Here is a 15541-nt window from a genome sequence, read left to right as displayed (position 1 = left end):
CTTGGGAAAAGGTGGCACGCATCAGGAAGAGAGCGAAGAAGGGGTTGACAGGCCGCTGGAATTTCTGTTTGAATCGAAAACCTGCCGGAGGTTCTTCCTGATCCCAGCCAGTTCCTCTCGCGGGTCCTTTGCCTTCGTCGGCCACCAATCTCAGAGGAAAAATGTGACTCTCCTTTGTTCGACTCTCCCAAAGACGTTCCTTAAGCGAAGGCTTCCCTTTGATGACGATCGTTCACCGCGAGGAAAATGTGAAGGGTTTCTATTTAGCGGCAATATTTATTGGCATTTTCCGAAATCAAATAAATTAGTGGTCGACCAAAATATCTCAATAATTTCGTTAAATCCTTATTTGGAACAGGTTCATCATCGTAGATCATCTAATCCTGATCTGACCATCTGATTCCCCAGTTCTCATACGATTAAATTCTAATCTGAAATCGTCGCAGGAAAGAACTAGGCTTAGACTGCCTTGCAGTTCCTCGCGATAATTCTAATATTCCTCAACTCGAACGAAAGATTCTCTTTCGATTTGAAGTTAGCTTGCCCCCGCACTGACTTTCAATTGCAGGGAACGAGATACGAACAGGAAGTCGTATCTTGCTAGCGGATTACGCTCCGGGTCAGTGGCCAATCGTTGGTTGACCGCTGGTTGAGGGATCGGGCCTGCAGTGGGTATTGAAGCTTCACTCGTTACTGCAAAGTTCCGCGAATAATGCGCGTTTCAGGTCTTCCTGGTAAAGGTGCACGAGAAATAAGTGCAGCTTGCAAGCGTACTGAGCTTGTGCATGAAAGAATATTCTCTTCCATATAATCCTTCACAGTCCGCGACTGTTATTCAGTCATTAATTTTAATTAACAGCATCATTCGGTTTCTGTTTACAGAGACAGACAGTAGACGTTTGGCCTCAGCCTTCTACACAATTAATATAAGAAATTTGTATCTGATTTCCAGGAATCGCCGATAGTTTCGGCGGTTCAATAAACGTATTATAAAAGGATTTCAATACTTTATTAATCTACCCAGCTTCCCTCTTTCCCGATACCAGTAGAATTTTGTTAGGCTAAATCTCCTAACACAGTCCATTCCAGCGCTTACACACAAGTACGCACAAGTGTTTGAGCAATTATATCGTATCAATACCGAATCCATTATCATCGTTTTTAAATCCTCCCAATGTTCCCTCCGTTCACGCGTATCCTTTCGGTCATCGAGCAAACAGGTTAGACCGGGTCGCGTGGAAACCCTCGGCCAGCGCTGCTAAAAAGGCAATTGTTGCGCCGAAGGGGAAGGAGAGAAGCGGGGTCCGACCGACCCCTTCCACGTAGCTCGAACGGGTAAATCTAATAATCGCGGCACCCTGCGAAACGTCGCTGGCGACAAGTGTCCAATGAGATTTCCGCGGGATCGGGAACGTGCGCGCGTGTGAGAAAGAGGAAAAAATTCGAAACGAGCCGAAGTTCGGTTCGGTGAACGTTACTGTCTCTCCCAGTCCCTTCCCACGGAGAAACAATGTGGAAAGCCGTAATAACGAGCTTCCATTTTCGCGAACGTTATACCACGCAGAAACAAATGACCGGGGAAAACAATGAGACCGAGAACGCGCGCCGCTGGTTGGTCGCCGCGGCACGGTAATTCGAGCGCGCCGCGAAATTTTTGCGAAAACCGGGGATTATTAAAGGCCGTAATCCTCTTTAATAACCGTGCAGCGCCCGCGCGGAACATTAAGCGCCGGTTACTCCCGCGTAAAGTCGGGCTAAGTGGCTGAAAACTGTCGAACTCGACGGTATAACCCCCTCTAATTCCCTTTTTACCTTTTTTTATTTTAGCGAAATTTTCGGATCGGGACGACGTCGGGTTGTAGCGAATATTGGAAAGCTGATAGGGAAATCATGCTCCGCTGCTGTTAACAGGAAAGCGATTTTAAACTTAGATTTTTATGTGAACCTTTTATTATATTCATTTCGATTCGTCGTGTTATTGAGTAATTATTTAGTCGTTCAACGTGCGGCTCGCCGTAACTGAAAAATCTGCTTCGCGTGGTATAATCCGCACACATGTCGGTCTCGTTGAGAAATGTCTAACGTAATTAAAGTGTCAGGGCGGACGAATGACGCGAGCGCATTTACGATTCCCTAATGATCCGCGTAATAAAACCGCGGGGTCGTAATTATATTCCAGCCACGCGTAGCCCTTTCCGCGTTCTCTTTGCGCGATTCAACGCGAGCCATCCCGCGGCAGTAGCAATTAAAAGGAATAAAGAGGGAGGACGAGGAGGAGAGAGGGGCGGAAGAAAGGGGGAACATGGTGAACATCATTTCAAAAAATTGACGTCAGTACGCTCGACCCAGTTTCCCTCTCGGTTCCGATTCTTCCGGCACGACAGGCCCGAGCGCTTGTAGAAATTCAACCGGGATTACGCGATTGTAAGTTACACACGATGGAGCGGCTGCGTTTGTGTTCGCCGAGGTCGAGTATGCGTGCACGTGTACGCGTGGTTGAAATAGAGAGAAAAAAGAGGTAAGGGAAAGTTGTGCGAGATACGATGAGATTGGATGGGGCGCAAAGTCCGCGTTCTCTTTGCGCGATTCAACGCGAGCCATCCCGCGGCAGTAGCAATTAAAAGGAATAAAGAGGGAGGACGAGGAGGAGAGAGGGGCGGAAGAAAGGGGGAACATGGTGAACATCATTTCAAAAAATTGACGTCAGTACGCTCGACCCAGTTTCCCTCTCGGTTCCGATTCTTCCGGCACGACAGGCCCGAGCGCTTGTAGAAATTCAACCGGGATTACGCGATTGTAAGTTACACACGATGGAGCGGCTGCGTTTGTGTTCGCCGAGGTCGAGTATGCGTGCACGTGTACGCGTGGTTGAAATAGAGAGAAAAAAGAGGTAAGGGAAAGTTGTGCGAGATACGATGAGATTGGATGGGGCGCAAAGAGATGTATGTGTGCATAGATGGAGGAGGGGTGGAGGGGGAGGGGGAGGGGAGTGAATGATGCAGGATAATTGAGAGAGAGAAACGAGCGGATGATTAGGACGGATGCTTTTGACGAGTATTTTTAGATCGCATTTTCTTTGAGAATGGATCACAGAACGTGTATGAACGCGAAATGAGGGGGATAGCAAGGCAATAGTCTCGATTGATGCTGAAGAACTAAGCGTTAGTTTTTCAGTAAGAAGGTTGCAGTCTGCAAATACGGTCGCCTGCTTCGTACACAAAGAAGCGCGCGTATTTAAACGAAAGTAAAAAAGTAATTGCTCGTTGATCGAGTCAAAGGACAAGGGAGGTTATTAAAGCGGCGGGTAAGGTAATAAAGGAAACATGGAAGGACCATGATCCAGAGAAACGTACAGAGGCTGGTATATACGCGGCAGCGAGAGCGTGGTTTCGTTTCGCACGCGTGTACGCGGTTGGGCAGGAGAAAAAAAGACGAGAATCAGTTGGCGCGAGGAACGCGGACGGTGAAAAATTCAAAGCTTTGAACGCGAGCAAAAAACAACCGGATAGGAGAGAGAATGATAGAGGAGGTATAGGAAGAACCGTGCCTCTTGAATTTCTGTACCCGGGCGAATTTCAACCCTGCTGGACCCGAGCATCGTCGATGCACGACCCTCTTTTTTTTGCACTTCCAATCATCGCGATTCGAGGAGTTTCGCATGCGTAGTAGCCGTGGAAAAAAAAATCCAGGGTACATCTCGATGGAAATGCCGCTTCCTTTTTCTGCCTGGCGTTGTGCGTGGGAAAGCTTAAGCAGTTTTCATTGATTAACGCGATTTCGAATAATGAGATCGTTGAAATCGATTGAAATCCACTCGATGCTTTCTCCATTGCTTTGGTTGCGCGTTGGCATATTTACCTTCAACTTTTTATTTTCACGTTCGAACGAAGAGAAATGGCAAGCCGGATGTTCGATTATTGAATTATTCCCAGGAATTGATCAGAGAATTTTATTGAACGATAATACTTTTTCATAAGTATCTTATCATCGTTTCACAATCACATATTTTAATTTGTAATTATATATTTTACACTTCGAGTATTTTTACTCTTTACTACGAAATTCCAATTAATTCACAGTTGCATTACCCGGGGCGATAAATTCTTCCGCTTTCTGTCTCGCTTCTCTTTTTCCTACCGTATTTTTGCTTCCCTTGGTAAAAAAAAAACTTTTCGGCACTCTACATCGTATATTTTAGTTTCGCCTGGACGTTTTCGATGGAAAATACTCTAACTCTGTAAAATGAGGTTATTCAAATCCTTTAATTCTATTTGAATTTTTGACCAAGGTGAGCTGCGAAATTGAATAGCATCGTTCGACTATGTGTACGAGGGAAAAACTGCGAATAGAACAAGAATGAAAATTATGTCGATTATCAAATTGCACCGACGGTTTATAAAAATTTCATTCCCCTTTGAGCCTCGTGATCGGGCATTGTCATTGTCATCGCTGCATGAGCAAGTGACGTTAAGCCGTCACAAGTGTCAAACTCGTTGATATCGGTTCGATGGACGATTTTGGTCACGGGTTACACTTTGTCGACGTGCGACGAGATTAAAGGATGGGACGGACGGGTATATAAATTTGAAATGGAGACAATTACGATACCAAGTTCATAAAGCGGCGCATGAAAGTGGTTAAATTTATCGATCGTATCGATATGTGGTCGCATTTTATCTAGACGATCTCCTGGTAATTCCAGCCTATCAATATACATATCTGCGTAAATGCATACGTGTACGTATGAATAGATTATCCTATTAAATCTTTATGTATGTATAACAGAGTAAAAACGATTAATTTTACAATAGAATATTCCTCATAATTAATGAAGTTAAAAAAATGAAATTTTCTAACATAACTTCGAACTTACTTCGTACATAAACTAAAGAATAAACTGCACTTCCGTGTGCACACACAAGACGACTAAAAAGTCTTATCGATATCTTTCCTAACGCTATTAATCACGGAGACGTTCTTCTTCGCTTTAACCCCGGTACAATAAAATATCCGCTGGAGCATCGCGTCCGAATCGATAGAACCGGCGGTCCCCGTTATCCAATATTCGCCGTTCGCCGTCACCGCGCCGGTCGCTGGAGTCCGACAAAAATGTCAGGCTTCAAAGCCTCCGAGGCAGTTCATCATCTCGTGGCAACAGGAGACTACTCCCCGGAGGCCTTCTGTTCCGCCTCGTCTCTGAAAGCCACCACCGTCGCCACCCCTGGTTCGACGCTGCACCTGTCGCCCCATCCACCCCTTTCCTATAACCGTCGCCGTTTCACGATCCTCTCGCCTCGTATTTATGTTCTTGAGAGCAACGTGCCAATTAGTTCGTACCCTTACCTACCCCCGGCTGTTATGCACACTTTGAACAACTAGAGACGCGGACCCGGTACTTGCAATTGGATACCAGTATTCACTTTCAAGAGTATTCTCGTCGAGCTTTGTAGCCCACGTGCGACCCACCCCCTTACGGCCTAACCGTCCCACGCCTCCACCCCCGGTCCCCTTTTCCGTGTCTCGTTCGCCTCCCAATTACGTATCCGTCTCTGAAGATCGTTTTCTCTTTAGATATCTAACTCTGTCCGCTATCCGGAGAAATCGAATCCCACCTTCTACCTCCGACCAGGAGTGTCACGAAGCCGCAAAATGATTCCGCTGGCTTGGATTCGCAACTGATCCCGCAGCACGTGGTCGAGCCGAGAGGGTTTAGCAGGGTGGAGAAGGGTGGCGATAATGTTCGCGGCAAGATGGCTCCGACTGTGGCGAAACCACGCTCGGATAACGCGTTCTGTATATAACTATCACGATAACGATTATCGTCTGTGGTATCGGAGATAATTGACGAAGAATGCGAAGGAATTTCATTTCAGTAATCATATAAATACTGTTTTTTAAGGACGAAGGAAATGTATCTCCTGAACAAACGTACTTTCGTCAGATAGCGTTTAATTGAATTAATACCTGATAACATTTATGGAAACGTTAAGATACGTGCATTACAATGATTAAAATTATTTTACCTTTTACAGAGCAAAATCTCAGGTGAAAAACAGCATTAGCATTCCGAGATTAATTGAGGATAGGCAAACGCGAAGCCCGTGAGGATAAAGTACGGTTTTCGATTTGAAAAAATGTTATTTGAGCTCCCAGCGCATACGTCTGTTCAATTAGGGCTTTTATCCGACAGTTCTTGTTGATTTTACAGGAAGAAGGTAGAAACGGCGGTTCGAAAGGTCGGCGAAGAATTGATGAAGTTTCAGGGATAATGGCTTTTAGGGATATTTAACGATGTCCGTAATGGGAGTGGAACACCGAAGCCGAACTTCGATCAAAGAAATGGAGAAGTTCAATTTTTTTTAGCACGACTCTCGGTGCAAACTGGTTTAAATTTCTCGGTTTTCTTATTCACCCTCCAACTTACTTACTTATTGTTGCATAATACCAATTTTAGAAGTAAAATAAACATGATTGAATTCAGTAAACGGAGTCTGTCATTCATACTCTCCCAAAGAACTGCATTTCTTAAATATTACGATTGAACAGAGAAGATCAGTCCAATTTCATTGGAGCAGACGGAAGGAGAGACAAGCGAGTATGTATAAAAAGACGCGGAACATGGGAAAAATAAGATAAGGATTAAAAAGGAAGATAGGGGAAGGCAAGATAGAACAGGGTGTTTATATAGCGTGCAGGATTATGGTATCGGTGGAGGGAGGCGGTAGCAGGATTCTTGTAATAACTCGCCGCGGCTTGGCACGGTATCGCAAACAAACACGGAGGCGAATTGAACGGAGGCGCGCCAAGTATTTTCCAATTACATCTTCCATTAACGATCATTCCTCTCGTGTACACGAACCCATCTCTCTCTCTCTCTCTCTCCCTCCCTACGAGGAACCCATCGATCCGAGGAGCTACCGTCGCGTTGGCTTCTTCTTTTTCGGTACGCGAAGTTTCGAAATAATTTACGCCATCGGCGTAACAGAAATTTGAGTGACAAGCAGAATTACACGATTATAAACACAAAAATTCTGATGCAGAATACTAATTGGATGTATCAATGAGAAGAGTTACAATTAGTTTGTTTTATTAAGAAAGAAATGGTAAATTTTGACTGACTCATCTCAATCACACGTAGCTTTGATAAAATCATTATAACGCTACTTCTTACTGATTTACTTTGCATGTCGCGATGCAACTTTGTACATTAAGAATAATTGTTCCCCGTTAATTCGTTTTGTTATAAAATCTGATAAATATCTCGAGCAATTTCTCTGCGGAGAATACCACTTTCCGGCCACGTAGCGAAAAATCGCGATTATTCCGGGCCAATATATTTCACGGTAACATCGGCCGATGGAAATTCCGCGGGTGGAACGCAGAAAACGAAGAAACGAAACGATCGTGGGTACGTGTTCATCGACGAGTATCCCGACTGAATACTAACGGTCCATTGTGATCCACGGTAACAGGGAATTCCGGGCGTAGAGCGAGAAACAGGCGGCCGCGCCGTGGGCCATTAGCATGTTCGTTTCGGTTTAAAATTTAAATCGCGTCCGGATGCGGTGGTAGATCGAACAGGAAGTTAGGCGGCCCTTTAAAACCTCCAACGTACCGGGAGATTAACTAAAAACAACGGACCGAGGAGCGAGTGGCAGCGACAGGGAACGAGTAAAAGCGTATAAGGAGAGGAAGAAAACGGTAAAAGGAGGAAAAGGCGCGAGGAAGCGAACAGCTGCTGGTCCAGATTTTCGGGTTCGAAGCCGGGAATAAAAATCGGGAAAGGAAAGGAGAAACGCACGTGCTTGACATTTTTCAAGGCCGTTCGTCCAACGTACTTGCGACGCGTTTCGAGCGAAACGAGACCGGCGATTGGTCAGGGAACGAAGATTTTTCTTCCGCAAACAGAGATCATTGGTCAGTATCCGGTCCGAGGGGGGTCCGCTCTTTCGCTCGTTCGAAGGAAGAAGACGCCGAAGAACTTGCTGGGGGTCCGTTCGCGGTTCACTGGGGGTCTTCTCGTTCCTCCGGGTGGCACAGAGAAATTCTTTCGTTCTAACGGGGTTGCACGTGACACCGGTCCTACCGGATCCAACTGTGAGAAGATACGTTGTACGGCGTCTACGAGGATTGAGAAAGGAGTTTCGGGTAGGCCAGGTTTCTTTGCCCATCGTTGGAGGCAACCGAGTCACCCCTTTCTACTCCCCCCGTGTTCCAAACGCTACCCGTTCCGCGGCGACTCGTTTCGAGGACACTAGGTTATTTAAAGGGAATGATCAGTTTTACTTCCGGTCGCCGAGACAGTTTGAATTTTTAATGAGCGAAACGTTCCGGTCAACGACTGACGAGATGTTCAAAAAACGTCTATACTCTTACGAACTCGGTGGACGCGTAATCCCGTTCACGAATACAAACGATGCATTTTTTTACAAACACAGAATACTTCAGCTGTGTGTTAAAAGATATATACACGCATACTTGAGGATGAAAATAATACAGTGACTTACCTGCGTGGAAAAATTTGTTTACAAGGTTCGTAGCCGGCCATTTCTGGTTCCGGTGCACTTGGAGACAATTGCGTCATCGGTTTTGATTTCACGCAAGAGGAGAGAGATTGTCGTTCGACGCGGGAGAGAAAAGGAAGACAGATATCAGTGAACTCTTGGCAAACGTTTTGCTCGGATTTAGAGCACGCATAATGACACCCGACTATTTTCGGAAGTTCCTTCAGAAGTTTCGGTAGATTTTCTTGGCTATTTATAATACCGTGTACCGTCGTTCGAGCTATGATGCACGATCGGTAAGATTTAATGTGACAATTAATATAATAAAGCGTAGTAACAAGCAGTATTACGAAAGTAAAGTCATAAATCAGATTAAAAAAGTTGTTTCTCGTAAGAAACTCTAGAATACATTTTGTTTAGAAGATTCAAACGAGTCGTTGAATTACGAGTGGTATGACTAATAATCCATATAACAGTTGGCAAGAGTTTTGAACAAGTAGAAAAGAGAAGTGGAAAGAGGAATATCGAAGAGTTTTGAGAAATAAAAGAGGAGGTAAAAAGGTGCATGGAAAAAATAGTGGAGAACGAAGTGGAATGGAGAAACGAAAGAAAGAGAAAGAGGAACGAGGAAATTGAGAGCGCACTCGAGTTTACCGGCCGGCAAATGGGCTGATATATGTTCGCACGGTAATGGGAAAGGCAACAGATGCGAGGAGCGGTGGCTGTTTCGCGATGAAACTATCGTGTCGTATAAAAGGGTGCGAGAGGCTGGCTGGCAGAGGTTAGCCTGCAACCGACGACATAAACTTACGATAGTGCAAACGACCGCGACACACAGGAACCTCTCGTTCCTATTCTCCGTTTCTCTGTCCCGTCACCGAACTCTTACTCGCTCGCCCCGACCACCACCCGCGAACCTAACGACCCGTCGTAATTCTTATTCGCCCTCGAGACTCTCGCCGTATTCCGTTTCCGGATGATCGTGCCCCGCACGAAACCGTTCGATGTTTCACGAGTTTCGATTCGACGCGGTTCTATATTTTGTTATGATCCCTGCGTGGATTTACAGCCGCGTGGAATTCGATGCCTCCATTTCTTTTACTACACCAATTCCGAACATTCGTGTTCCCTTCAATATGTTAATGACATGCGATCTTAATTATTTGAGAGATATATTTATGACGTGAACGATAAAAGCAATAGCACATTTGCATACAATATAAAACAGTACGAGGAACAATTAAAAAGAAAATAATTTTGTTACTTATATACAATTTTAATTTTATTCTCCGTTGAAACGAGATCTTCAATGCACACTGCGAACCGAACTGAATAGATTCTACTTAAACCCGATATCTATTCAATTTTAAACACATCAGATCGCATTTCACGCTGCTCTCCTTTAATATTTTTAAAGCCAACAGGTTCTATAAATATTTGAGAAGTTATAATTTCCTCTCTCCGACGTTATAATGGTTGGATGGTAACGTACGAAGCAAAACATACAAGCCGCGCTAAATGTAGTTCATTGAAGCAACATACCCGAAAGTTACGCACGTTGTAAAGTTCCTCGCGTTTACTAATTCGTAATCTGCTAGACGTATCATTCCAACCGCGGGCTCGCCATTAGTTCAGCTTTAAATTCAAGTTACATCCACGCTTTTATACGTGAACAGGCGTGTTCAATAAATTTTCATCAGCGCGAGATTGCAATTGCGACAACAGACGTCTGCTAAAACTCTTAATTAATCGAAACGCCTATATTTCTAGACTCTCGTTAATGCACATTATTTTCGATACGAGTTAGGTGGAAAAATAGAAAGATATTTATAAAGGAACAACGAATCGAATGCTCCTGAAAGTAGAGCGAACAAATTGGCATACATCGATTTGACGATTGTTCTCAACAATTTTTATATACACACGCCTACCCCGTCGCAGTGTTGCGCGGACTCGTAAAACGTAACGCGTGCATAAAGTTACAGTTCATTCGCAGCTGACTGCTCCCCTTTCCGCGGAATAAACTCGTCCCCCTATCGCGGAAGCCGTGCTTTATAACTGTAACTGTTCCCGACTATTTGCGAGGAAACTCGCGGAATACACATTGTGCATATACATTTTTTTTCTATATTCTCCCAGGGACATTCAAGATTTTATATTTTTCGCTACGGGTTTACATTCACGTCTACGACGTGCTTCTGCTGGGAAAAGATGATACGTCTCCTCCAGTTCATTTTCATGCTCTGTAATTTTTTCTTTGTAGACTTACAGGTGTAATTAAATTCACAAGGTTAGAAATTATAAATGAATTAGATTCTTCTTACGGTCTTGCAGAAATACATATGATTTAGTAATTCAAATAGTTTTCTGCAGATGATAATCGATTTGAAGAAATTTTGAGAAATTTGATCGTCAAACGTTGATATAACACGAAGAGAGGAAAACACGGTGAACGCATTTAGATGCACCTAAGCAGCTTAGTTCAGTAACGCAAAACCGGGCAGCCGAAAGCGTCGTCGACGACGACGATGGAGCTCGCAAATACGAATCTTCCTCTCCATAAAGATAAAGCCGTCCGACGAATCCCCTCGATCCCTTCATTACTATGCCGGGCCGCACCCAACAGCGCGCGTACCAGATCATATTAATTTAATCCATACTCTCGTTACAAACTCTACGTTACGGCCGAGTAACCTGGCTGAAACGACGATACCCTTCGCCGATCGCCGCCGATTCGTTCCACAGGTTTATTCCCGAGGACACGATGTTTATTATTAACGCCGGGGCTTTATTTACAACCGAGACTTGGTTGCCGAGATCTGAGCAAATGCTAATGCTTCGATGCCACAAATAATGCGTTGCGTCCTTCCTTTTTCGTTCCATTTACTCTCGCGAGCGAGATCTCACGACTCTCGAAATATGCAGATTCCGATGAACGTTATCTTAGAATCGATATTGAAATCTTATTTTAAAATCCCATTCTGATATCCGGTGCGTCATTAAACCGATGCACTCAGAGTTTGCATATTCCGATCCGAACGAGTCGTAACAAAATTTTCCTTTACAGACCCGAGTCATCAAATATAACGATTCGATTCCAACTCCGCCGACACGTTGGCGTAATAAAGTCTGAGTATGAGCTCGAATCTCGTTCGGGAGTTGTAACTGCTACTGCTGGGTATCGATCAGGGATCGTCGTCAGGGAAACGATTTAAGATAATCGAGGAATAACCGTTCCCTCCGCCGAGGTTCCCGGGAACCATGGAATAATTTTCGAGCGAACGTTCTACTCCCGGTTCTTTATTAATATTCCTCGACGTCCAGGAGTTAGGTTCACAGCTGTGCCGTCCGCGGCGCGATTGAAAAGAGTCGGGGGGGCAGGTGCTTTTGGAATTCGAACGCTGGGGAGAGAACCAGAGCGGGTTGCTTGCGATTGCAAATCCTTCCCGATTCGATCCTGTTCTCTTCTTACTCCTCGGGTCATTGTGGACGGGGGGATCGGAAATTGGCAGCCCTTCACACCGGAGCGCGCGACGGATTTATAAAACTCGAGTCGAACGAATTCGCGGTTCACTGCTCGGAATCAGGCGACGAGGAATCAAATCCCGGTTCGATATGAAAATTGATTAACATTTCGTAGACAAAAATACTGCTGCAGATACGATCTCCTTTCGATACGTGAAATACGTCATCCACGTGTATTAAGAAATTTCCTTGGTTATAAAGAAGATAGAAGGAAATGAAACGCGCGCGTTTCCTCTTAACACCTCGAATGAATGGGGCTCTCTTTCTGACAAGCGAAGGCATGCGTACATACGTTCGCAGAAAGCCACTATTTGCAGCGAAAAGTTCAGCAGCCCAGAACGGTGACTAAGAACACGTCGTTACCTTTGCAATTTGTGGCCGACGCGTGTTTACTCTTTCACTTTCTCGGTCTCGGCTTTAGACTAATCGCTTTGAACCGCATCGCCTCTACTCGCTCGGCCACTGGCGGCTATTTCCGGCGGAATTGGAGCACGCGTTTTTTCCCATCTAAGCGATCGTGACGTTTGCTGATCTTCTAAATCTCCATGAATCGATTCGTTACAAAAACAGTAGTTCTTCAAGGGAAACTTTTTTTTTTTAGTAAAGACACGGGCAATTTTCTGAACTGTAGAGAAATAAAGATTTTATTTCACAGCGGCGAACTTGTTGATCGATTCGTGAGAAACGGATCGACCTTCGAACTACTCATGGATTAGAACTCGACCGGATCACGATTGTTTCTCCGTCTCGGAGAACGAAACCATGAAAGTTTGTGAAGAATCCATTCGTCCACGAATTCCTAGCCAATTACGGAGTTCTCGTTTTCTCCACAACGACGAACCCGACAATTTCTTCGTCTCCAGTCGGGTGATATAGAGGCGAGTTTTCATCTACCCCCTTGGTACCATCGGCAAAGATCTCATACATATTAATGGCGATCCGATCAAATTCGGCGCGCGCTCCTCTCCTTGCTTCTTGCCCTGTTTAGGGACCGACGTTTTCGGTGGGTAAGCCCTTCCGCCGGCCACAATGGTTATTATGCCATTAACGTAATGAAGTTAGCTGGTCTAGGCGGAGGTACACGCCGCCGCTGACCAGGTCTCATTCCAGGCACGAAGAACGTAATAAAACAAGGGTCGAGTTATCGAACGAGACGCCTGTGTATAATTCCTCTTTATTATAATTATTCTTGTTCAGAGTTGTAATATTGAAGGTAGAATCTGTCGTTCTTAATTATTTATTAAGATCGTTTTCAATTTATTCACGTCCTCTTGAAAAATCCTTTATGACAGGGAATGGGATTGCGGAAGGATTACGCTATGATCCTGGCTAATGCATCAAGATCGACGTTTATTGCTGTTAAATATAGACTGCCGAACGGTAAACAATTTGCCTCCAGAAACAGGACCAGCGAAACTGCTATTAAATCGATTAAGTCGGTGTGCAAGCCGCACAGTTGATATGTTTAGGTGGCCGAGAAACTGAATTCCTTGTGGCAACAACGTCGCCGTTTACCGGTTCTATTCATTGTATCAACAAAATCGGAAACCTCCATTCGGCTGAACGTCGCAGAATACCAAATAGCTCTTGTTTCAGCATCGATAAAATGGAAATCGTTTTCGAAATTGAACAATCATTTAAAAATAAATCCAGTAGTTTTAAGAAACAGATTGCCATTGGATATTTGCTTCTACCTCTTCAATAATTACGTAAAAGAATGAATTTGTACGATAAGGAAATTCGCTTGTGACATAATTTGTCTGCTTAGGAAAATGCAATTTAGAAATGCATTTTTTCCTTTCTCTTTAATAAAGAGGAAATCCCTTTTAGAAAAGTATTTTCGCGGAAACTCCTTACCGATTAATTTTCGACCGCATGGTCAAAGCGGAGGGACTAACAAGATTACAGTGATTCACGTTATCCGAGCTCTCCGGAATCCAAGTCGCGCGCAAACCGAAACGACCCACTTTCGAGTTCGAGCTGGCATGCCGCGGGAGCGCGCGAATAACAGATTAATTATCTCGCCGGGTTCACGAAAAAGGGAGTCAAATGTAAATTGGCGAATTATCGCGAGAGCGACGCCGAATGAGAGACGAATATCTGGCTGGCCGGAACACGCTCGTCGTAACTTACGTACAATCGATGGCAAAAAATGAACTTCGAACATTTCCGAGTAGAGAACAGTTTTAAGAAAATTCTTATATCTCGATTCATTTGTTAATTGAAATCGAAACAGATTTTTTTTTAAAGTGGCAGCAGACATTCATATCGTTTTAGGAAAATATGAATGTTTCTTAGGTGTACAGAATTTTGCGACTGACTGTATGCGAACACAACATTTTAACGGGTCACGATGATCAGTTGTAATGACAGAGTGTACCATTAGACGCGCACCGAGCCGTCTACTGTCTCGTTAAAATGCTTTCGCGTCTGACGCGAAATATTTCGGACAACGTGCGCAGTAACAGTCATAATGTTGTTCCTATTAAGTAATGGTGAGCGAGCTATTTCTTTGTCCTCCGAGTCATGCAAAAATTTCAATCAAAACACTCGAACCATTAAGCCAAATTTTATTTAAAAAAAAAAATTGCAATCATTGAGAATCTTTCACAAAAATTTGAATATTCCTGAAAAAGTAAAAGATCGATGGAGAAAATTTGCAAATAAAAATAAAAAAATATAACAAAACTAGGAACTTTATTTACATTATACAATGTCACATCCAAACATTCTTCATGTTATAACAATCAAAAGATCAGCGGTTAGTTAAAGGCCTTCAATCAAATCAAACCTACACACACAAACCAGTTAAACGATAATATTCAGCGATAACGATCTAGTTAAAAGGCAAATGAAAATGGATTTGACACGGCGAATTTATCGCACTCACCTGTACGTGGCTCCAAACTTTTGGTTTCGGGCTGGATCTTGCGTTGCTCGTTGCGCTCGCACTCCCGGAATTATTTGTAACGGTGCCGGACGAAGTTGCGGACTTGACGGACGGTTTTTGACTTTTCTGGATCTGCGCCGTGACGGTCGTCGCCGAATTGCTGCGTGGTGTCTGCGATTGTTGCGTCGACGTTTGCTGCTGCTGCTGCTGTTGCTGCTGCTGCTGCGTTTGCTGCATGATCTGTTGAATGAGCTCGAGTTGTTGCTTCGTGAGGCCATCGTTGCTGGCACCGGGAGACGTGGCACTCTGAAACAAATAAATAAAAAGAATACGTGTAACCTCTGTCCAATTAAAAGTTCCAAAAGTGAGAAATTGGTGGAAACAGGTTCTTATCGTTGAAAAAAGTTAATAGATTGCCCATAGTAAACGACAGGATATAATTAGTCATTCCGAATAATGGTAAAATAGATATTTAAGAAAGTAAAGAGAGGATAAAGAAAAGCATTAATCACTTTTCTTATGCAGTTTCTCTAGAAATGTTTCAAGTTTCTCGGCAACAATGAAGAGAGTGAAAAGCGGATAGGAACCGGCGGTGAAAAAAAATTCGACGACGACCTAGAAA

At 44.1% G+C, this 15541-nt stretch overlaps 1 protein-coding gene across 1 annotated transcript in view; it reads right to left on the bottom strand.

The window, feature by feature from the left end:
• LOC108631695 (uncharacterized) overlaps positions 1–15541 on the bottom strand; it is a gene marked incomplete at its 5' end in the record, with an annotated part of 145436 nt that overhangs the window by 36974 nt on the left and 92921 nt on the right. The window contains one exon of the mRNA XM_026819082.1: positions 14920–15225. Coding sequence (XP_026674883.1) covers positions 14920–15225 — 306 coding nt within the window. The remainder of the gene's footprint in view (positions 1–14919; positions 15226–15541) is intronic.

Source organism: Ceratina calcarata, unplaced genomic scaffold (genome assembly GCF_001652005.2).
Source record: "Ceratina calcarata isolate Rehan_Ccalc_2016 unplaced genomic scaffold, ASM165200v1 scaffold93, whole genome shotgun sequence".
Lineage (NCBI taxonomy): Eukaryota > Metazoa > Arthropoda > Insecta > Hymenoptera > Apidae > Ceratina > Ceratina calcarata.
The sequence above is the reverse complement of the archived record's forward strand: the minus strand, read 5'-3'. Positions and strand labels throughout refer to the sequence as shown.